The 23,814-nt window shown below is 43.4% G+C and overlaps 1 protein-coding gene across 2 annotated transcripts; it reads left to right on the top strand.

Annotated features, from left to right (window-relative positions):
* The first annotated feature begins 220 nt into the window (after window positions 1-220).
* Window positions 221-14,794, top strand: ZNF365 (zinc finger protein 365). 2 transcript variants are annotated; one of them, XM_062496741.1, is made up of 4 exons: window positions 221-921; window positions 9,851-10,031; window positions 12,003-12,040; window positions 14,548-14,794. In XM_062496741.1, the coding sequence occupies exons 1-4, from the start codon at window positions 221-223 to the stop codon at window positions 14,792-14,794; spliced, it is 1,167 nt and encodes a 388-aa protein (XP_062352725.1). The 2 variants fall into 2 exon arrangements, with proteins under 2 accessions (XP_062352725.1, XP_062352724.1); XM_062496740.1 differs by having other exon boundaries at window positions 9,851-10,077; window positions 11,962-12,040.
* Window positions 14,795-23,814: the final 9,020 nt, after the last annotated feature.

Raw genomic sequence — 23,814 nt, 5'->3', positions numbered from 1 at the left:
CGGTGCCGCTCCGCTCCGGCAAGGCCCGGGCGGCTGCCGAGGCGAGCGGAGCCGCGCCGAGGCGAGCGGAGCCGGCGGGGCCGTGCGGCTGGAGCGCCGCGCCTGAGGGCGCGTCCCCGGGCGCCGGGCGGAGATGGCGCGGTACCCCTGAGGAATCGCCGGGAAAGTTTCCCAAGTTTCCCGTGGGGCGCGGACGTGGGCTGTTCCCTCCGGGCGAGGAATGCAACAGACGGCCCGGGATGAAGGCGGGCACCCCTGGCCGGAGCCGCTCGGCAGCGTCAGCCTCCCCTTCCGCTGCCCGCGCTGCGGCGACCACACCAGGTTCCGGAGCCTCTCCTCGCTGCGGGTGCACCTGGAGTACAGCCACAGCTTCCCGGACAGCAGCCTCCTGGCCAGGAGCAGCCTGTTCTCGCCGCTGAAGGACGCGGAGCCGGTGTCTCCGCCGGAGCCCGCGGTGCAGGGCAGCCCGGGCTGCGCCGCGGGGCCCCGCCTCAACTTGGGCGCGTCCTGCGGGAGCGGGAAGGGCGAGCGGCCGCGGGAGCTGGCGGCGGAACGGCCCGGCTCCTACCTGGCCAACTATGTGTCGGCTGAGTCTCCCACCGAGCTTTCCAAAGCCGGCCTCCCGGCCGCTGATTCCAAAGCCTCCTTCGAGGCGCACGTCAGAGAAAAGTTTAACAGGATGGTAGAGGCCGTGGACAAAACGATCGAGAAGCGGATCGACAAGCTTACCAAAGAGCTGTCCCAGAAGACGGCGGAGCTGCTGGAGGTGCGGGCAGCGTTCGTGCAGCTGTCCCAGAAGAAGCAGGAGGTGCAGCGGCGGGAGCGGGCCCTGAGCAGGCAGGTGGACGTGGCGGTGGAGATGATCGCAGCCTTGAAGCAGCGGCTCAGCGAGTCCGAGGAGGAGCTTCACCGGAAAGAGGAGTAAGTGGGGAGGCGAGAGCCGATGGCATGGCGAGGGCTGGCCAGCTCCTGCGTGAGTGACAGCCTTTGGGGGAGAAGAGCGGGAATGGCTCTGTTACTTGCTGATTATGAAAGGCCCTGGAGCTCACCAGCTCCAGATCGCGATATTTCTAGAGTTGTAGCCCATGTGACCATGTCCCTTGCCGGGCAGTGGACGGCTCCCTTAGCAGGTGGCTTTCATACTTGGCTCCCCAGTGACTAACTAACTTCTACACGTTATAATGCCTGTGTTGTGCCTCTGATTTCATGGGGGTAGGGACAAGCAGAAGCTCTCATCAGCCTGTAGTTCTGATTTACAGTGGCACCTCTTTTTAAGAAGATACGGGTGGATAAGTCTGGATGAAGTATGTGAGAGTACCAAATAGCACCTTTTCCCTTAAGCCATCTCACCGTGGTCAGCAGGATGCCTGTGAAATGTGATGGTCTCCTGCACATCAACAAGGCTTTACTGGAGGCAGTGTTGAAAAGGCCATGTCCAAGTAGTTCATGTCTAGTATTTGACATGGACACAGAACTGTGGAACGGGAATCACTTAATATGGGATTGGGAAGCAGATGCCAGAGCTCTGACTAACCTAAGCCATTTCAAAATACATTTGTGGTGCATGCATTAAATATGTAGTGATAGCTGATATATAATTTATACATGAGCTACTTAGTTTATTCAGCACTTGCTGAAACCTTTCAGGCTTTTCAGAGCAACACAACTTATTTTAGAGAAATGGAAATAAAGACCCGTGGAAATGGTGTGCCTCTAAACCAATTCATCAGCTTACAAAGGAAAGATGAGATGTGGTAGTTGCCATGACACTGATCTTACAAGAAATAAGGAAGGTGGTGTAGGAGTTCAGCGTAGGAAGTTTGGAGGGCTTTCATCATTCCTTCCTGTAGTCTTAAGGACAAGAAAGAAAAGGTGAGGATGGCTTCCCACATCAGTAGGAGGCATCTATCTTGAATCAGAGCTCTAGATTTTCCAGAAGAGGGGATACATAAAGGTGGTGGGATTTGAGCCTCTGAGATCTTCCTTGAAGATCTTCCTTTAAAGTATCAGTTGATCCTCATGGAAGAGAAGGTTGAAGGACTTAAGGTGAAGCTGAAGGTAGTAGTGTAACTGAGGCTGATTAGAAAGTATGCTGGAGGGAAGCCATGGAGATAACATAGTTTCAAGCAGTTTTGGAATTCCCATCTAGCCAGGCTGCCCTCTTGGGCTCTTTTACAGTGTTAGTCATCCTATTTCTTCTAGAAAATTATCTCAGAGGGGGAGGGATTGCTCTGTGAAGGTCCTTTTTCATTCCGCAGACTACCAGAAGGCCTCAGGTAAGCAGCTGTCTTAGGCTAAATGCAGAATTTCAGATCTCTCAAGTTAAGTGGCATGAATCTTACCCCAAACTAAAGGCAGAATGTGTTTTTAAAAATCAAGGATCCCAAAAGGAAAAACATGACTGTCAGGAGAACGAAATCATTCAGTGGAACAAACCCGAAGTTCTGGCAATGCTGTAGAAGAAGAGACGTTGTGGGGAAAGGGGAAATTGAGTCATCTGGGTAGAAAGAATGGGTTGGCGGTTGGCAAAGGACACTGATATTTGAAAAGAAAAAGACAGCTAAAGTTGTGATTTTTTAACTGCATTAGGAAAAGGAGCAAGGAGGAGGCCACTTGCTCTTTGGCACACTACTTACCAGCAGCACTGTCAGGCTGGTGTTGTGCGGCCAGAAAAGACTGAATACAGAATGAGAAGAAGGGACAAAACATTGTCCTTCACACTAGGGCATTTTGCCAGGCTCAGGAAAGGGGAAGGAGCTCAGATGATTGCTGTTAGGGTTCTAGTCTTGGAAGGAGGAAGGTGAATGCATAAACAAATGGTGAGGTAGCTCATAAGTTGGTGTTACAGGGAAGGCTGAAGGTTACTTGGCTAGTAAGAAACTCTAACCAAAAGAGGCAAGAGACTTCACAGAGTACAAGGTATTGCTCTTTGAGATTTTGCTTCCACTTTCAACAAAAAGACTTTGAAGCAAGAGAAGCAATAGGAATGAGTGAGCAGCTCTTACACAGTAGTGTGTTAATTTCTAAAGGTAAATGTGCATAATGCATGGTAGTGGGTAGGATGGAAGAATATCAGCCTTGAATACCAAGGGGGGACGAAGGGAGTCAGAGTATGTTATTGCCTGTGTCTGTGCCCAGCCCCACAGCATTGCCTCTCAAGTTATTCTGAGGATGCTGGGAGGATAGGCAGGGTGAAATAGGTTAAATTCACTTAGGAAAATCTGGAAGTGTGTTGAGTTTTTCCTCACATAGATGGTTCCTGCATTTCCCATCTTTGGAGGTAACAAGGGATAGTGCCATAGAAAAATGCACTGTTTGGCTTTCCAATTGAAAGGTCATTGTATAATTAGCAAATTGAGAAGACAGGTAGGTATAAAAATTGCTTTGTAAGAACAGGACTGATAGTTCTAGAGCAGCTTTTCAGATTTGTTTCTCTAAAAATGCCTGGGACAGTTAGCTTTGCTCTAGCAGCAGGGAGGCACTGGGTGATGTGCTGCAGTAAAGGAGAGAAAATAGGATGTTTATGACTTTGGTAACAACAGTGACACTTGTCTGGCTTTCTCATAGGCCATTGGTAAACTCTGAGACCTGTCGATATAGTCAGTCCTTTATGTGTTAAAAACTTACTTGGTGTGCTAAAAAGACATTGTCCTTCAAAAAAGGAGGATCTCAACTTTGCCTTTGATTTCTGGAAAAAGTCCAGATGATTAGAAAGCCAAACAAGACTGCTTAATGGAAATTGCAGAAGCAGTTCTCACCGCAGGTTGTGGAAAGTCAAAGGCATCCCTTAGGGACTGCTTTGATACTTGCTGACCTTCAGAAATAAATGCTTTCATCAGTTTCTTTGGATTTTTTTTTTCCATAAGCAATCTTGTAAATATGGATAACTTTTCCTAAAATTAGCACTGATATTGAGCTAGTGGAGCTGCAAAACTTTTCCTCTTAGCAGCAGAGAAAAGATCTTCTCTGAAACATCGGAGTGTAGGTTTAGGCCATCAGCAGGAAGAGGGCTGCACATTTGAAGAACTTGTAGGATCAGTGGAGTTATTTCTTTAGACTTGTCAGTTGATTATTTTTTGTTTTAAATGAGGCATTTAGCAGTCCAACAAGGACACCAATGCAGTGACGATACCTTTTTAGTTAATTTTTCTCTTTGTTTCCTTACTTCAATGGCAGTGCCAATAAATGCAGGTATGTGCTGTGATACTGGTGTGAGGTCCTCATGGAGGTGAACTGTGTTGAGGAGTAGGACAGCTGGAGGTACAACACTGACTGTACTAATACACAGTTGAAATAGTATTACTGTAAGCACGGAGCTGCTGAGCAAAGGAATTATTTAATTAGAAAATGTGTCCTGAAAGGGATTATTCAATGTTTGATGAAGGAGAATGCAACTCAGAGTGAGTACTGTGATCTAAAAGATAACAAAGAAGCATGCCCAAAGGGTGTAAGACTTTGTTGAATAAGATACTGAGAAAACCATTGAAACAAAAACTAGCTCTGAACTTAACAGCTAGGGGACACTGAGAGGCTTGTTTCTGGATATTATGTAAGAAAATTGAAACTGGTAGAGTTTGAGTTTCAGTAAGTCTGAAGAGGGTAAGCATTTGAAGTGATGGTCTTTGGCTGGAATCTATCTTCAATGGTAACTTAAGGAGTTTGTCTCCTAATCATAGAGTAAGATCATTAATGTTGTACCTTGCCATATCTCCGACAGTAATTTCTGTAACCAGTCTAATGCAGTTGTTTTGAGACTGGTCATGCCTCTGCTCTGACATAGCCGGGAATGTAAGGATTTTTTCAGAATAGCTGTTGTTATTCTTGCCAGTGGCTTCACCTTAAGTTTGCAATTAATGAAATTATCTGTGCAGCTAGTATCTTGACAATGGCAGTAAGAGCTGGCTTTTAGAGATCGCTGCAATTCGTACTTTAAAACAGCTTTCCTTAAAACAGGGATTTCAATTGTACAGCAAAACAGTTTTGATTTGCTTTAAGCAGAGTACAACTACAATTACACATTGTTCTTCCACCCTCAGTTTTAGGTAATCCTGCTCCCTCTTTCATGTTTTCTTTCATCTTCCTACTCAAGAGATTACTCCCCCCCATGCAGCTGCACGGTTTAAGCTTAGCATGACTGTCCCACAGAATGGCTCTGTGAAATAAAGCTTAAAATCTTCAGTGTCACCCCAGTAAATTCAGGGCTCAGATCTAGAACACAGCCCACTGAATGGGTGCAATAACTTTGAGGGAGGAGGTGTGAATCTCTTAAATCAAATGTGCTTTTAGTGGTGTGGCAATGTGAAACCACAACCTAATGAATAACAGCAGCCGTCAGGCAAAAATGCCAGTTGGGTGATGGATATGGTCAGTGGCATTAATACTTAATGAATATACATATCAAATATTATGACAAATCACTATTTACTGTGTTAGGAATTTCCCCACCTTCAGATAAAATAATGTGTTTGGTTTTCTACTGATTTTAGGCAGAGTTATGCTAAATGTAGTTCCCTAAAGTGATTTGATATTGGCTGCAAAATCTGCATGGAGCCTCATGCTTATCTCCACCTACAGACCAGCTGCAGGTGTCAGTGTTGCTGTGCACAGTCCTGGGCCACTGCTATGCATCCGTGGGAAGGCTTAGTTGCAGTGTGAGAACTCATTAGCCCTTCTTGTCAGGTGTTAAGGAGCTGGAGCTGTCCTACCCTCTGCATCTACTCAGTGCATCACATGCTTAGCTGCTGAAAGTCATTCAACTACTAAGCATATCCCAGGATATCTGTGCTGGTAACTGCTCCAGTAAACAGCAACCGCAGCTTGCTCATAAAGGAGCACCGGATAATCTAGTGGTAAAGGCAGAATAATAAATGTCTCCTAGTCAGCCTATGATTTATACTTTTATTTACCACATCTCAAGTTGTTTCATGGTAACAGTCTCCAGAAAGAAGTTTTTGGGCTAGGCTGCAGTTGGGATGCAAAATGCCAAACTCTGTAAGTCTAGTTAATTGTAACTGGTTAACTCCCTGGCAGAGTCAGATTAAAATAAGAGCTTTGGCAGCAAATTTTTCTTGTTAACAGCGAGTTTATTCCCCTGCACTTGTTTTTTCAGCTGAACTCCCCTTAGATACCTGCTCTGCTGCAATAAATTTCCCCTGGACTCCTCTGGCTCTGGGAAGGGCTCCTTTCTGACACTCTGGCAGTACAGGCATCTCCTGTTCCTCTTGGACACCTCCCAGGCTGCATCCCCCTTGTCCTTCCCTCTCACTTGCCTCACCCTGCTGCTGGCAATACACCCTCTGCTCTCTGGGCAGCAGGAGCAATTCCCCCTTCCTGAAAGGTTTCATCTGACAGGAGCACCCCCCAAGATGAAGCAAGAAACCTATCCTTCTCCCTGCTGCCCAGTCACAGCCCTGTAAATATTTTGCATACAGTATACCTTAGTATTGGTATAGTAAACTGTGAAGAGATGAGATGACAGAAATTTCAGAGATCTAGGGTGCACTGAGCATCATCTACACCACCTAAAAAATGTAGCGTCAGGATCTGTTGCTTAGCCCTATAAGCAAGTGCCAGAGTGCAGAGCTGGGTGGAAGGGTGCAGGAGTCTGCTGGGCAGAGGAGCACAGCGGTGAAGAGATAATGCTGAGAGCAGAGGAGTTCTCAGGAGAGTTAATAACTCCATGTAACCTTTTCTCAATATAACAGAAGTGCTCCAGATGTAGAATAGTCAGTGCAGAGTAGCAAGACCTCTTGTTAGAAAGGACAACACCTCAGGTCTGAGCCTTGCTTTAACAAAATTACTTCTGTTTCAGGTAAATGCTGCTCACAAGGCTGTGCTGTCAAAGCATAGAGCCCAGTGGGCCCATGCTGCTGTGCTCTGGTTTATGCCTCTACCAAGTGGGCCACACAGTATTTGTGGCTTCAGCTTCCCTCTGACTTCATGAACAGCAGCGTCAGACCTCTGTGAACATCCATCTTTCCACAAGCATAAGAATAGAGAGTGAAAGACAGAAATCCTGTCATATAATCCTCAAAAACTTGGCAGAGGTCTGGAGAAATAAACTGAAAGTAAAATAAAGAACGTAAGCAAAAAATCATCACAGATATCCAGAAATAAAATTGAAGGGAGAGGGTCATCAATATGACTAAGGAAAAGTCTGGGCAAACTACAAGAGACAAGAAGGGTAATTAGACAGATAAACAGTAGCTGCAGGAAGCTACATGAGTTCTTTGAACCATTTCCCTATTGTTCACTGTGGGAGGAAGGTAAAAATTCTTCTGGGAGTTCCCTTTAGGTAACCAAGGCATAGCTGAGGTATGGAGTGAGCTCTCTGAGGAAGAAGTGTTGGAGCATGTAGAGAGACCTATTAGTAGTCACTCCTCGGGGCTTGATCTTGTTCTTCTGAGAGATGAGAATGAAGTGGAAGCAAAGAAAGTAGCTGAACTAACAGAAGTACTGCTTATCAGTGCAAGGCATGTAACAGAGCCCTAATGTGTGGGTGTGTTCTGGCACCTGTCTTTCCAAAGGGAATTTACAGAGTGCATTGCAACCCAAAGGAAAATTTTTAGATTAAAGTTATTAAAAGTTCATGAAGCAGCTAAACAGAGAGAAGTTATGGATATGCTACTACTGCTGCTAAGAGCAGTTCCTACAAATAATGGTATGTAGGATGCCAAGTTATCATTATTCTAGAAAGCAAGGACAATACTAGGGAATCTACTGACATTACGAGTCTCTTCTCTTCTTGATAGTCATTTAGATCTTCCTGAAAAAAACACTGCTTTCCCCTGGCCTCCTTATGGCATATTAATGAGATATTTGTAGGAAAGGAAAATCTGTTGGTGATTATTTGTGCCACAGAACAGGCAATTAATGAATTCTTATTAATTACCTTTGCTGAGACAATTTAAAATGTTGGCATTCTTGAAACTATCACCCTTTAAAGAAAATGCCAGTTACTCATGTTTGTGGCCTCCTGCTGCAGCAAAACTCAGAAGCTGTGTCTCTGGGAGGGGCATCCTCATGGTGTTCCAGGCTGGCAGCTCCCTGCTCTCCCACCTTCCCACTACAGGTTCAGCAGCCTGGCAGGCTATGCACAGCTCTTCCTTACCCCAAAGGAAAGGAATTTGGAGCCAACCTGCTGAGTTGCTGTCCTTTTGAGCTCCCTGTTCCCTTTAAAAGTGGACCCTAATGAAATGGCAAGGGCTTCAGGTTGCTCCTGCATTAACCCAAAACCATCATAAAATCAATGGTTACAGTGCAGTGACAATAAAGCCCTAAAATTTACTTTAATTAGTTTAGATTGGCTTCTCCCTAGTCATTCCTCAATGGCTCTTTAGTATCAGGTTGCTCTGGGCAAGCTAATAATCACTAAAACTGTTCAGAGCCTTGAAATGAAATGGATTAGGTGAGCTTAACAAAGAAGTTACCTCTCTGTTTCTTAAGACAGATTTTATGGGTGAATTAATATAAACTAGTATTCATCAGTGTTCTTCATCCAAACAATATATGCTTGTTTTTGCCTCATTCCTACCCTTGGATCAGCCATGCAAACAGATCTCTGCTGTAGTATGGAGCAGGCAGGCACAGCCTGAATCCTGGGTGGTGAATTTCCATGGCTGACCACTTGTGCCTAACTCTTAGCACAAAGCAGCTCACTGTTGAAACAGCTATACTGCATTAAACCAGTTAACTACAACTATGCTGAGTTAAAACAACAAAATGCAGAGAAACTTTGGATTTGTTATAAACAAGCTAAGCTTTGAAAGGTTATTTCTGCCATGAACTGTTTCATAGTTTCTACTAAAAATGCTTTTTCCTCAGGCAATGTATTTCTACTGAGCAATCATGCCCTTTCTCATTTGGCAAGCACTGGTTCCCTCAACTCCCACTCGTTCTGCACAAAGCAAAAACTAACGTGGCTTCACTGGCAGAGTAAAAAATATTTATCCAGGCATTTATTAACCAGGGAAGTCCTCCGTGCTTGGATTTGTCTTCTTTTGTAATACATGCTTCAGTCTATAACCAAACTTCTTCCACCCAAATAGTCCTCTGATATCCTGTCCAAATTGTGTCCTGATTACTGATAGTAAGTTTGCAGAGAACTTAGAAATGAGCAGTGTCTCAGTACAGAGCTGGGAGCTTTCACAGTCACTGGTGGTGTCTGTTTCTTCCAGCTTTGTTACCAGACAAGAGGCATCCCTAAACTCCTTACCTAAAACTTGCTCTTCCCACACATGTACTCCTTGATCTATAATCTGTAGATTATCTGTTAATCCCCCACGCTCCTTCTGGCTCCAGGTCATAACACCACGCTTGGACATACTTGTAGGATTGCAGCCAAAATGAAGTTTAATGGCCACAGTAGATCTTTTGAGTTAGGAACCGCCCCAGCAGCAACATTAAGAGACTGTTGTTAGATTGTGATGAAATGAAAAGATAAATTTGGGAGTTCATCTGTTTCTCTTTATGTTTCAGAGCTGATATTCTCATGGTTAAGTAAAAAAAAAGAGAAAGCAGATATAGCTGTCTCCAGATACCTTGAGAGGTGATGCTGAGTGATATTTCTACCCTGTGGACCACTAAAGACTATTTCTAAGACACCAAATAATGTGAAAAACCCTACTCCAAACCCACTGTCCATAAGCTTAAATTCAGCACTCAGGTTTCCAGATCTCCACTTTGTCCACAAAAAAGTTGGAATCTTCTGATAATGGTGAGGGACAGTAATTAGCCACCACAGGCTATCGCCATGACAAACTGGAGAAGCACCAGTAATTTTTGCCAAGGGTGGGACCAGGGACCTGCTGTTACCTAAATGTGGCCTCTTTGCAATGTTTCCATCTTGCAGAGAAGTTGTTACTTTCAACCACTTCCTGGAAGAAGCAGCAGAAAAAGAAGTGCGGGGGAAAGCCAGGCTCCAGCACTTCATTGAGAACCTGTTGCAGCGCGTGGATGTGGCAGAGAGGCAGCTAGAATTTTACCAAAACCAGCAGATGGTGTGCAACCACACCGACGTCAACGAGCACTTGGTAAGGCAGCAGAGTCCTTCCCTTTACTGTCACCCTCCCCCTGGAGCCAGAGTGATGGAGTTTGAGTACGGGTGGGCTCACTGGCTCAGGCTAATTGCTGCTGCAGGCAGACATGTATTTGGGAAATGTTTCTTTATGTGTGTTTTATTTGTGTTTTAAACTGCCATTTTACATGAGGGAAAGGAGCAGAGAGCATAAGGACAGCAACAGCCAAAGATGGCAAAGGGAGAGCAGAGAGTAATGAAATATTTGAAAGATATTTAAATTTTTTTCCAGCTTTGGCTATTGCTGCTGTTGCCTTTGCCATGAACACTTCTTTTAACATGTTGGAAGATTTTCAGGAAGGACGTAGATCCCTGTAGGTGATACATCAGCTTACTGGCAAATCATCTTGCTTGTAGTAGTTACCTATCATGGGACTCTTAGAAATGGTAAATGGATTCCCACAGGCCTGTACCCCATGGATCAGAAATCTAAGAACATTGCTTTTTAAAATCAATTATTTCTTTAAAAGCACTAATTTTTAATACCTAAACTCCATATTTTCCTACAATGCATTACATTTATATGACAAGTTTTAGGCACAGGACTTCCAAGGAACATTTCAGTTTAATTGAATACCCCATGCTGCCTGTGCTAAGTAGTTGCTTACCCTGGGATGTGAGAAGAAGGCATTTGATCATGCACAGCACTGAACAGGTATGCAGTGGTGAAAAGGAAAGGCTCCCAGAGCTACCTTTGGAAGACAACAAGCTTTAGGTAAGACCTGAATAAATGTAGATAAGCTGAAATCCAGTGCAGGCATCTCAAACAGGATCTGTGAGAAGATGATGGGGCACCGTACAGATGGGCCTCAATATTAAATTGTGTCTCTTGCTCTCCTTGTGTTTATCGTGATGCCAGGTTCAGCAGTGTCCCTTGGGGAGGGCTCTGATAGTTAAGGCACCTGCCCTACTTTCTGGGTGACTTCAGCATTCCTCTAAGGTCATCCATCCAAATATTGACCATCCTGACCTTCAGGAGGTACAGGAAAGTACACCATGAGATGGCTCCAGACTCCAGCCAAGACAGATGACAAGTAAAAGTCAGGCTGGGCAAAAATCCATCTGCAAAGTGTGGACAATACCAGGGACAGAAAGAACATTTACAAGAACATAATCATTTTCAGATGCCAAATCTGACTTGCTTGTCTCAATGACTTCATTAAATGATATTCAAAAGCTCAGTGTAAAAGCTGTGATGAGAGCTCAATACAAAGAACCTATTTAGTACTAAAATCGATTTAAGCTGAGCTGGCATTAAACACCTCCTTTTCTGACCCCTACCAAAAGAGGGACTAGACAAAGTGTTTCCACACTGTGAACCAAACTGCTGTAAAAAATGAAGTCATGCAAATTTGAGCTGGCATTGAAGCTATGCTGTCCCTAGCTAGTCTCAGGATATGCAGGAGGGGAGAGAAAAGCTTGTGTCCTTGCCCTCCACCCTTCAGTGCAAGTCTGGCAGAGCCAAGGGCTTGTAGCTGGAGTTTCCTAGCCACTTGTGTAAAGGAAATGTATCACTGAAAAATTAAAGGATCTGAGAGAAAGTTAATTTCATACAGCTTATTCAGCCACTGGCCTTTATTAATTATCTTGAACACAATAATTACTTCTCATTGTAGCTATACTGTTTAATCTAATGTGAAAGATCTCTGTTCAGCCCACACTTCTTTAGCAATTTGATTATAGTTACAATAAAAATAATGGGAAAAATTAACCACTAAAAACTCACCCGTTATGACTTTAAAAAATACGTTCATAAGATGGAAGAGTAATAATCTGTAAAAGAGGCAGCTTTTTTGGTTTCTTTGTTGATGTTCTAGTTTTAACAGCACGTGAGAATGGAAATACAATTTTAAAGACTGTGTATATTCTATCCTCGTACTCTACCTGAAAATGTAATAGTAATAACCTGGTTTTGTTTTCATTGCAGTTTACAGACACTTCATTAAATAAGAAACCCAGATGCCTGTATGTATGTCTCCTTTTTTCTTAAATACACTAAGTTGACATGCTCACATTCCTGCTTTTGCATTTTACCTTACGGGTTGGGACCTGCACATGGTCTATATTTATGTCATGTAATTGAGGAAAAACAGATTTCTGCTAAAAATAAACTAAAATCAGATCTTCTCTAAAGAAAATAAAGAATGCTAATTTTCTGTTAAACAAATTACTCCTTCCTGCTGACTGTAATAGCCTATTGCAAAGCTACAGGAGTTGAATCTCTTCGGCAAACACAGTCCAAGTTTCAGTTAAAAATGTCTCTAACGTTCTATAGGTAGGAGAAAAACAGTTGTCATTTCCTAACTGATAGTAACAATCATATAACCAAACAAGTGCCCTGACAAAGGATGGGCACTAACAATCTCAGGTTACTCAAGCAGCTGTCCTGGGAGCAGCAGAACTAATTGGGGCTGGTTTCCCATGTCTTTGTGATTTGGTCATGAGTACCAGCAGGTGGTTTGGAGCATCATGTGCTGCTTGGCCAAGTGACAGTCAGGCAGTGCACCCTTCTTCAGGACAGCCTTTCCTTGTTGGAGGCATGAGTTTAAGACTTTTTCCCACTGCACTACCACAAGTCATTCTCTGTAACACAGCAGATTAGGAATGTATGAGTAGGAGTTCAGACTCTCTTACCATCACTTACATTGCAGAGCTGCTGCTTTCAGTGAAAAAGCATTTCCCACATCTGGAGCTGGCAGCTGTGCACTTCACATGCAGTCACCTGCATCTTCCTCCATCTTAGATATTTTCTTACCCTGACTGTGAATTGGGGACAGACATCCATCTCCTCTACCATGAAGTCGTTCAATTTAAATACAGTTTAGCCCCTTTAGGTAGCCCCTCAGATCATGTTGACCTTGACTTTCTGGTTTTAATAGCTTCATTCAGTGCAGCAGAGGACTGCCTAACATCACCTGCAATAATGCCTGTGTATGCTTAGGGAATGAATTCTGTATCTTCTTCAACATAACAGCATCTGAGGAAAACAGAACACTGCATCTTTAAAACAATGACTAAGTAATGGACTGTATAAAACAGTACCCAAGAACTGATGGTACACTGGAGTGGCCAACACTTGTGCGTTTACACAGGTCATTCCTAAACCCCAGCAAGTGGTCAGAGCCCAAGCCTGCACTAAGCCAGGATGACACAGTGCCTGCAAGCTCCAGCTTGGACCTGCACAGCATTTCACACCCCTAAACCTCCCCCTAGTGAAATCTGCTTAGCAAAGCTCCCAACCAGGTAATGCTGTAACATAGGTAAGGCTTAGCTCTTACATTGTCAGATGGCCCTCACTGCCTCCTACCAACAAATACAGACTTCCATGACACCCTTCTAATCTTCCTAAAGAGCAGGAGAGGGTTTACACTGTATGCACATGAGTAACCGCAGCTTTTTCCAAAACTGGCTTTGTCAAGTGTGCAATATGATTTAACTCCCAGAAGTCATACTACAGATACATGGTTTTCAGAAATAACAGGCTATGGAAAATAGCCCTATGGGATCCCTTAAGACATCAACTTGTACATCAGCACCTCTTCACAGGTCCTGGGTAGACATGAGCTGCTGCTGCCTTAGATTCATAGTTCTGATGTTACACTACATGTATCTGCTGTAAAACATTTCAAGATTATGTTTAAAGGGAATATAATGATCTCAGCTAAACTGTGGAACTGCAGTTTTGATGTAGTATTTCAAAGCAGAGTGCATGGTTCAGCCTTTGCAGCACTGGGCCCTTTTGCTGTCACTCCACCTGAACTCACCAATTTCTGCAAATCTTGCTGGGCTTGAATCATCACAGAGAGAACAAAGAATTCAGTTTACTTTGGCCTTTAAGCTTTCGCACCCTTCTTCCCACCAGTTTTTGTATTGCGCTTTCTTCTCCTGTTTTAAATCAAAGCCTAAAAGGGAAGCTAAAGTTTCTCTGGATGGGTGGTCAGCACAAAGGCAGAGCATGGAGTTCCCTGAGCTATTGGCCATTTGTAGCAGCAGCTCCCTAAGGCCCAGGTGCAGTCCAGGGCAGCACTGAGATTCCATAAAGAATTCCCTACAGTTCCTGCACCTACTTTTACTCTTACTGGTACTGTGTGGTCTTCCAAAGACCAAGGGAGGTTCATTCTTTGCAGAACGTTGATGTGAACACGTGCATCTTTAAAATCCCTGCAGATCACCAAGTATAGACCTCAGTAAGGTCTCAGCACTCCAAAATCAGCAGAATGCTGATCAGAATAAAAGTGTAAATGAACACACATGAAGAGTGCACCAGTAACATGCATAGGGGTTATTTTTGTGAGGAATGCTTTTGAATACTGAGAAATGCAATTCATCTTGCAACTCTCTTTTTAACATGCAACCTCATTCTGTAAAACAAGACTATTTTGTCTTCAAAAATGTAAGGGTTTGGAATATTTTGGGGACTCAGTTTGCAAGACTGAATGATAGCTATTAATAATCACTATTATTAATTTCAGGAGCCGAGGAAGTCAACCCTCTTCATATAACATCCCTGATGCAAAGCCTCATTCCTTTCAAAAAGGAAGGATCTTGTTGAAAAAAGCAAAGGATGAAAAAGCCAGTTTGCAGCCAGTGAAATGCTTCTATGAATCTGTCGATTGCCCAAGAGAAATATGGAGAGCACAGAAGAAGGGTGAACCAGCCTGCTCTGCCAGGAAAGTGAGTGCAAAATCAAAGACGGGTAAAAAGGCCAGACCGCTATAGGAACAGTGAGCAATATGCAGCAACACAAGAACTTGGCTTCAACACAACAAATATTGAATGAAGTTAGTCATCCTACTTTTTCCAATCCATCTGGCCGTGCCAAAACATACTAGATATAATATATAGAATATGGAAGTTTTATGTCATTTAGTTACACCATTCCCTTTTTGGCCGCTGTAAAAGAAGTGACATTTTATTCAGTTTACATGGAGTTTTTCCTATTTATTCACGTATTTATTTAGTCATTTACAGAGCATATTTTAAATGACTGCAGTTATCTTGCTGGGCAGTACTGTGGCTGTATGTTTAATTATTTTAGTGGCAGCATGTGGCCTGGTAATTTATTTTCCACCTCTGTAATTCCTGAAGTTCAGAGGAGTCCATTTAATCGGCACCTAAGTACTCAATCTTTCAGCTTAGGTAGATGTAAGGTCTGTGACTAACAGGCATACTTAGATGCAAAAGGCCTACTCAAAGTCACTTGAAGACTGTTGTACTTTTGTTGTTATTGTACTGTTTACAGCAGTAGATCACTACCCTGGGTTTTTGGCTATAAGCACATTTCCATCTTTTATTAAATACGTTACGCTACTTGATCTTGCCAGCAGCCATGTCTGTTGGTACAAGTTTGGGCTCCTCTGAGGTGTCCCTTAGCAAGGAGACCAGAAGCTGCCCTGACAAGCACAGGGCAAATTGGACCAGAGGAGGAATTTCAGTGCCAAGTGCCAGCAGCACGTTATCAGCTGTGGTGCAGCAAGTGACAGGCTAAAGCAGCGTGCTACTGTGTGGCATTGTGTTCAATGTCTGTGCTTGGTCTCAGGCATGAAAGGCTCAAGTAAACATCATTATAACCCAAATCCTTCACATTTTTATCACTGAAGAATCTTTGCAGGGCTGAGAGATCACTGACTTTGAACTGAGAACCCAAGTGCAAGTGGGTTCACCAAGTCACCAAGTTAGAGGTGACTGCAGAATAGGAATATGTGTGTTTACACTGGTTTGTGCCAATTAAAAGGATTCTTATTTATCAGAGAATTTATTTATCAAGATGATTTTTTGTGTGTACAGTTTTTCAGTAACATGAATCCTCATGCCATGTTTACAGATATCAACATCCTGATGATGTTACTGATTTCTCTCTTATTTTCTCAAGAAAAAGGATAGGTGAGACAGGTCTATGTGATTTATTTTTTAAACGCTCATAACAGATGTAAATTGTTTATGTGGAAGGTGATTTTTACAGTATGTGTACAAAGATTTGTGAAAAATGTTTTTCATTTTTTATAAGTATGTCTGTGAGCAGAACTGACTATTAAAAGATAGTGTATTACTATGATTACTGCTGCAATAAGCACCCGAGTTGCAATATTTTTAAAGCAGAAGATAACCAATCAGTCAGCTAGAATCAGGTAACTACAGATGTCATACATTTGTCAGTATACAGAGCTCCCAGAAAGTAGCAGAGAGAAGAAAGAGTATTATTCCCCACTTTTATTTTAAATAGTGTATATGGAACAATCAGATATATGTTTAAAAGTTTATCAACACTGTTTCAATAGAAAGTCACAGTGTAAAAGCAATTCAGGTATTTAGGTTGTAGTGATATTTCAATATTTATTTATGTCACAAGGCCACACTTGGCCTTATGCTAGGCATTGTGTGTGGTGAAAAGGAGTTGTTCATTGTATTGCATGGGCTTGGGTCAGATTGTGTGTTACAACAACTTTTATAGGCAAGCTAAAATTGAAGCATTCTTGAGGTTTTTTTTATAGCTTCCTACATCATTCCACAAACCTTAAAAAAGGACCTTTTTTGAAGATAATAAAGTTGAACATTAGAAAGATAATGAAGTAAAATATATTCATTTCTTTAACCACTTGACACTGAAAGAATATTTTTATTTTTAAATGCCTATCTACTCTGTTAGTCACCAAAGTTAAGTGCAACTACTAGTTCACAAATGAGATGTTTATTTTATTATTTATCATGCCAAAATCTTGACTGTAAGTTGTCCTTTTGGGGGAGGAACAGGAAAAGAGTAAGAGAGGTTGCATGTTTTTAAACTTTTCAAAGCCTAATTTACACTTACTTGCTAAACAAATGCCAGTTTAGTTAGTTAGAAAGAAATTTGATTGTACTGAAAACCCAGGTAAAGGTTTTTAGAATACAAACATTCTAATAATAAAGATATATTTCTCAGTTACTGTGTCATTTAATTCTGTCAAATACATTGTTTCTTACAAAAGCCTCCAGAAAAAAGCACAGAAAGAGCCGAGCAGCAGCAGCTTGGACTTTGTTTTATCCCTCAGATAAAGCATGGCAGTGAAGTCAGGTTGTGACCCTTCCCAGCAATTAACCTACAGACAGCTACTTCATCTTGCCTGCACAGCTCACCTGTGTCACCTGCTGCTCTCCTACTGTAGTGGTGCCTGAAAATCATTCTTCAGGTGACCCATAGGGTCAGATAACCTGCCCAAAGCAGGGGCAGGGAGAGTAGAGTGAAGGGTCAGGCAAAGGAAATTAAGGGTAGAGGGGCTCCCAGGGAATGTCAGTGATGGTGTCTCACTCACACCCTGCCAGTTGCAGAGCCATCATTTCATCAGGTTGGACTTGGAAAGAGAGGATTTCCCATGGGGGAACCAGGTTCCTGTCTCATTAACTGAGTATTTGAGGAGAATAGGTACCTGCACCAGGCTGAGTGCAACCAGCTTTAGCTTGTGAGGACTTCTGAAGTCAGGAAATGTCAATTTTAAAATGTTTTTTAAATCTGAAAGTGTTCTGACAAAGTTGACCACTCACCTTTGAAAATGAATCTGAAGTGGAGTTACGACATTTTGCCCTTTGAGATGCTTTGAAAGCACCTTAATAAGTTGTATGCTCTCATCAAAGTGAATTTCATTACAACCTGGATGCCTCATTCCCATATAAATTTTTAAAATCCCACCTCATTTATAACTAAAAGTATCTCAGAGTAGTATATATACTGGCTGGTCCTTTACAGGTGAGCTTTCTGCTTAAAACGAAATGTTCTGACAGTTATGTGACATTGTAGGCCAGGAAAACAAGAGGCTTAATTTAAACACAGAGCTTTAATTAGAGCTATACACAGAAAAAATCAATCACTTTGAGATGTTCCTGCCAGTTGAAGAGAGAGCATGTTTTCAGAGCACTTAATGACATCTGATCCCTCCACCCAGCTCTGACTCAGTAGTAACAACAGACTCCCCTTACCCAGAGAAGATCTGAATACATCTGGTTTGTTTCAAGGAGAGTTACTACAAATATTCAATGGGATATTCATATTCAGAGAGACGGCCACCATTTAGAGCAGGCAGTAGGTCAAACAAATTGCCAATCCTTCCAATGCCACTAGCTCTTTCAAGCTACTTGAGCAAAATCAGCTCTTCTCTCTCTTTATTGTGCGTCATCAGGTAGTTGTTTCTATTTGTGCTTACCTCAGACTAATGCTGATTGTTTCCATACATCCTGTCTGAAGTGGCTGGAGTGGACTATTTAGTGCTTTCTGCAGTGAGCATGGGCATTGTTTTTTAATGTTTTTTAGCAAAATTAAGCCCAGAAGTGATTTTACTACATGAAGCTCTTAAAAATAGATCCTGATGCAACACAAACAAAATGTCCTTTCCCATTTTGTTACTAATGCCACCCTCTATCTAGCCATGCTTTTTTATTCTGATCTCTTAAATTTTCATTTGGATATCTCTCCAAGAAGGAGAAACAAGCCGCAAAAATGAAATGCAGTCATTGGTCTAACAAGCTTTTCACTTCTCACTGTCTCAGTCCTAGCAGCTTGCACTGCAAGCAGGTAAATGTTGGCTTGAATTGTTCATAAAATCATGGAAAAAAGGATTCTGAGTTCAACGGATTCTGAGTTCATTAGAATGTTATGAAAGAGGAAGAAGCTCCTCTGGGCTGAGAGGGAATGAGGATGAGAGATACTCCACTTCCTAGAGAAGTCACTTTCAAAAATAAATGTGACAGGTTGGAGGAATTTAGTGTGTGCTGGTGTAAGATGAGGGAAAGCCAGTCACACATAAGGCAGCAGTGAAAGGATGGGGGCCTAATTACTGCCTGCTGTTTCTTAGAGGCTTTGACCTACAAAACATCAGCATAGATCCAGCCTGACACATTCAGTCCTTAAATCACTCTTTACACACGTTTTGCAGCCTAATTACTAATTTCAAAGTAGTAGACTTTAGCACTAGAGTTTCCAAGAGATTCCGCAAACGCTGTTCATACTGTTTGTTCAAGCTGTACGTATTTGCCTTACAGTGGGAACCTGTGCTCATGAAGGCTTGTCAGCAGTGAGGGATTTCTATGTGCTCCCAGTCCTTGCTATCTCCTGTCTCTGCTCAGTGACTGGTGACAGCTGGGAGTTCTGCGGGACTCTCACCCCACTCTCAGCTGGCTCCCACAGCAGTGCTTTCCTTTACAGAACTTTGCTGATGCTTTTTTGTCTGCTTCCCTACCCCAATTCCCTCCTTCTTTCTACCAACTCGGTGCCTTTAACATGAGAGAAGGCTCATGCAGAGGTGTGTTTCCTGAACCTCAGCCTAAGTCACTGCATCGCACCAGAGACACATGCAGAATGCTTTCTGTGGGAGCCCATGGGCAGCTGTGGCACTAAGGTAGCACATTCCCACTTGTTTTGCCGGCTTTGTGCTGCCCAGTGCCATGTCTGCATGTTGCCATTCCTGCTTCTCATCCTGTTGACAAACGGGCAGCAGACTGACTAAAGGTCAGATGGGTGTGCTCTTCAGAGGACATCTGCAGCCCATCATCCCTCAGCTGGAGAACAAGGATAACCTTGGCTGAGTGTCCTACACTTCAGAAGTATTTTCACAAAAAAATATTGCACACATGGTATTTGCCCTTTGTTGAAGTGCAGCTCAGGCAGATCTCACAGACCTCTGTTCCTGAAGGAATTTCTTACCTCCCACCAGTCGGCAGTGAGTGTGTAGTACTTTTGTAAGAGAGGGGAAGGTGAATGTTGGTCATAAGAACACACATACTTGTTCACACCGCTAGTAGTGGCCAAGAAAACACATAAAAGAAGGTTGGTTTTGTTTTGATTTTACTCTACATTAATACTCTATCACTATTAGAGAGAAATCCCAAAAGAAACTTTTCAAAATAAAACTACCAAAAAACTAGTCCAGGAATTGTATATACACCTTTCCCTGAAAATCACTTCTGGCATCACAGAACATATTCATCTATAGCAGGTTTCCAGAAAATTGTCCTCCTCGCATAAAATAGTAGGCTCTGAAGATACTTTTTAAAATTTTTCTCATGGGAAAGAAAAAAAGGCAGGAAAGTGGAGTGTTTAATCATGAACCAGCATCACCCCAAATCCACAAGGTTTACCCAAAGAAACGCATCCAGAAGTGAGCCTGAAATTGTTTCTTTGTCAGTCTGCCTTGCCTACCAACCCTTCTGAGGTCCAAGCTATAGAGGTGACCTCCTAAATATGGCATGGTTTAATTATCCCACCCTCTCGAGCTTTGTGCAGGCACCTGTTTAGGAGGGGCACGTGAAAGTCACCAGTTTTGCATGCTGCCAGGGCATGCCATGGTGTTCATGCCAAGATATGCTGGGACCACCCCCGGGCAGAAGCCCTTTGTGGGGATTAGTCTGACGAGCTCAGGGATGGATGAGGCATCACCCAAAGCCTAGCAATGGCAGGCAAAGCAAATTGGATTTATGGGAGCTGAACCCATTTCTGTGACAAGAGCCACGACTCTCCTGTGACTGCCAGCATGGCTGTGCACTTCCCAAGCCTGCCCAGGTTCCCCACCAACCCTAAGAAGACTTGGGGTAATGGACAGCATGGGGCTAAGCTGAAAAACTCTTTTGCACACAGTAGCTTTAAAACTGAGTTTAAAAGGCAGAGAGGGACCATCTCAAAGGACAGTTTTTGGGCACACACAAGCTCATCCTACCATTCTCTAGTCCCCCCAGAGGCAGAGGAGTATTTCAGCCATGCTGGGAGCCAACTAGTTCAGTGATGGGCAGAGGGAGGCTTCACTGCCAGCAAACACCTTGACAACATATTTATTAAGGGCATTAAACATTTTATTCATTAGGAAATAGTGAAATTAAAAGAATAATCACAACTAAATGAAAGAGCCATAACTCCATTGTGAGTTAATTTAATTGCCACAGTGAGCACGCTGAGCTGTCGGTGACAAGTTTTATTGTAGTCCCTTTCCAAAGAAAATGTTGCCAGACATTACCCAGATTTCATCCGTAGACTCTGCTCCACAGGAGTGGCTGAGTGAAACAAGCAGAGGACAAAACCCTGAGTCCAACTGAACAAGGAGGAGCATTTGCCAGGGAAGAGGCATAAATTTAAGATTCCAGAAGTATAGGCAGGGAGAATGAAAATGAAGACACAACTGAGGCAGTTGAAACAGGCATGGCCTGTGCTAAAGAGAGGACCAGGACAGCAATATAGTTTCTATTCTTATTTATTCTTTTAGTGGTCTTCAGGAAGTTTTTAGTTTTGCTAACTTTTTAATGAGGAAATGAAGGTGCCCTTCCCACCTCAATACTACATAGTATCACCACCTTTGTTTACTAGGGTACACCACTAAAGGACTTAGGACTTAGAACCAGATTATCTTTTATTTTGGAGACAGGGGTTTATACTCCTTTGATGTAAGTGGATGAAAACCCACACCACAGACGCCCACCTCCGTGGATTTCAGGACTGGGGCTGTGAATCTGTGAGCCTGGGTGATGTCAAAGGTCAGTTCTCTTCCCGAGCAAACGTAAATAAAACACTTCCATTTCAACTGTGTACACACTCGAGGTGTCCAGAAGACAACATACCTGAGTCAGCTTAGGTGTCCGTTTGCAGAGGGCAGAACCGATTCTCTGCACGGAAGAAAATCTTGCATAGTTACAAAAGCTGGTGTGAATCCAGGATAAGACCGGCAAATGACCCTTCTTGAAAATTCGGGTTTTAGGCAAAAGCAGTTTTTTCAATAGGTAAGCTGGCACATGAATCCAGACTGAGCCTTTTTGCCACTAGGTGGTGATGGCTGACAAGGAATGGGTGCGGGATGCTCCAGCCCCTCTCCCGCCCCACCGGGGCCGCTCACACTCAGTCACTCCGTAACCACTGGAACACCTCCTGCTCTTACCAGAGACAGGCTGTTCCATCTAACCTCAGCCTGAAGAACACGGTAGCTGAGGACTTGAATAAATACATGGAAGCGTCATTTAATTAACTGGCAATGGTGAACGAAGAGGAGACCAAGAAATGCCACATGCTACAGGCAGTCACTTGCAACGGGATGCTAGCGACAAAGTATCAGTAGCCGAGCCAATTTCAAAATCACACTAACTGAACATAAATGATCAAGAAATTGTTCTTCTGACAGAGCCAAATCTGCACAACATCCACCTCAGCTCCCTGGCAAAAAGCAGGGCTTTTGGAAGAGTGGCCGAAGGCAGAGGTGCCGGGCAGGCTGTAAAGCGCAAGGATGATGAAAGCCTTGCTGCCAGAAGAGGCCAAACACACCTGGCCAGCGCTGTCCCGGTGTCACCGGACAGCAGCTGTCCACCCCCGGGGCTGAGGGTGGACAGGGCCATGTGCCACCCTGCCACGGCCACCCCAGCTCCCCTTCCACAGCCCATCCCCTCCCCGAGTACTGCCCTTCCTACCAAGCGCGTGATATTCTGCTTCTTCATCACCCTGATTGAGGGGCTTTGTTGTTATTATAGAAATTAAGTCTACTTGAAACAAAAGAGAAATTTTCTGTTATAAAACGATGGCTTTCTGAAGGACATAAGATGGCTAATGCACGCAGCAGCAGCTGATGACTGCGTCCAAAGGGTTCTTTGTTTTTACTGTGCACCAATCTGCTTCTTGCTGCTCTGCATGGCCCACCTGTTAGAATCTACTGAGAACCACCTCAGCCAGTCCAGGTATCCCTGAAAAGGGGGCTCACAAGGACTCACCCCCTCTACAGGGAGACGGCTTCATCCCACAGCCTGCCCTGCAGCAAGGAGCTTTGCTGCCAAGGCAGAAAGGCATGGGAAGAGGAAGGGAGAGGGAGAGCATACACATCACACACAGGTGAGAAGTATGGCAGGGGATGTTCCCTGCAGTCCCTTGCCCGGTGGGCCCCAGGGGGACATAATATGACCAAATCTATGGCAAAGCTTGCCTAGGAGAGGTATTAACACTGAATTCAACGTACCCATGACACCTCTCACTATTACACTGATCAGTTCACTATGTAAAAGCCTGACAAACAGCTATCTCCTGCCCTGAGGAAGGTCTTGGGGGGGCTTTGTGGCTGCAAATATATATTATAAAGGTCTTTTTTCCCCTAAATGACATCAGATGACCAAAAAAAATTGTTTTAATTCATCTGGCATACCTCCTCTTTCCAGAAGATGACTCCAGAAATTACTCCAATTCTTTCTTGGATTGTTTCAAGAGCACCTCGACCACCAGTGCCCAAGGAGGAAGGCAGGCCTGCCCAGCTGGTCACCAGTCACTCATGATCAGCTGGTACAAAAGCGGTATTTGCCACTCTCAGAGCAATCCACAAGCAGAAATTTGTTTTTATGAAACATCAGTTATTTTAGATAACAACAACAAGTTGGTACAAATCCCATAGTCACAGAAATTACCAGCTGTGAATAGCTGACCCACTTCATAGCTAATCTTGGCACAAAATCTTGACTCTGAAATTTGAGGCAGATAGCTTTCAGTTTAGTCAACTTGGAAAGAACGAAGTGAAAAATATGTTAATACAGGGCTCAGAATGAGGGTTTCTTTTCACTTGAACTGAAATCATCTTGATCATCTCGATATAGGGACTAAAAATCTCTGCAAGTGTCCTGTTTAGATTATCTGCAGGTTTTCCCATTGAAAATAAATTCTGGTGACAGCTCAAACCTGTCATTTGAATACTGTCTTATGATTGTGGCAAATGCTACATGCCAATATACCCTGTATATTGGTTTTTGGTAGCAGGGGGGTA

This window comes from Cinclus cinclus, chromosome 7 (assembly GCF_963662255.1).
Source record: "Cinclus cinclus chromosome 7, bCinCin1.1, whole genome shotgun sequence".
Classification (NCBI taxonomy): domain Eukaryota; kingdom Metazoa; phylum Chordata; class Aves; order Passeriformes; family Cinclidae; genus Cinclus; species Cinclus cinclus.
Note: the sequence above shows the minus strand (reverse complement) of the source record. Positions and strands in the feature narration are given on the sequence as shown.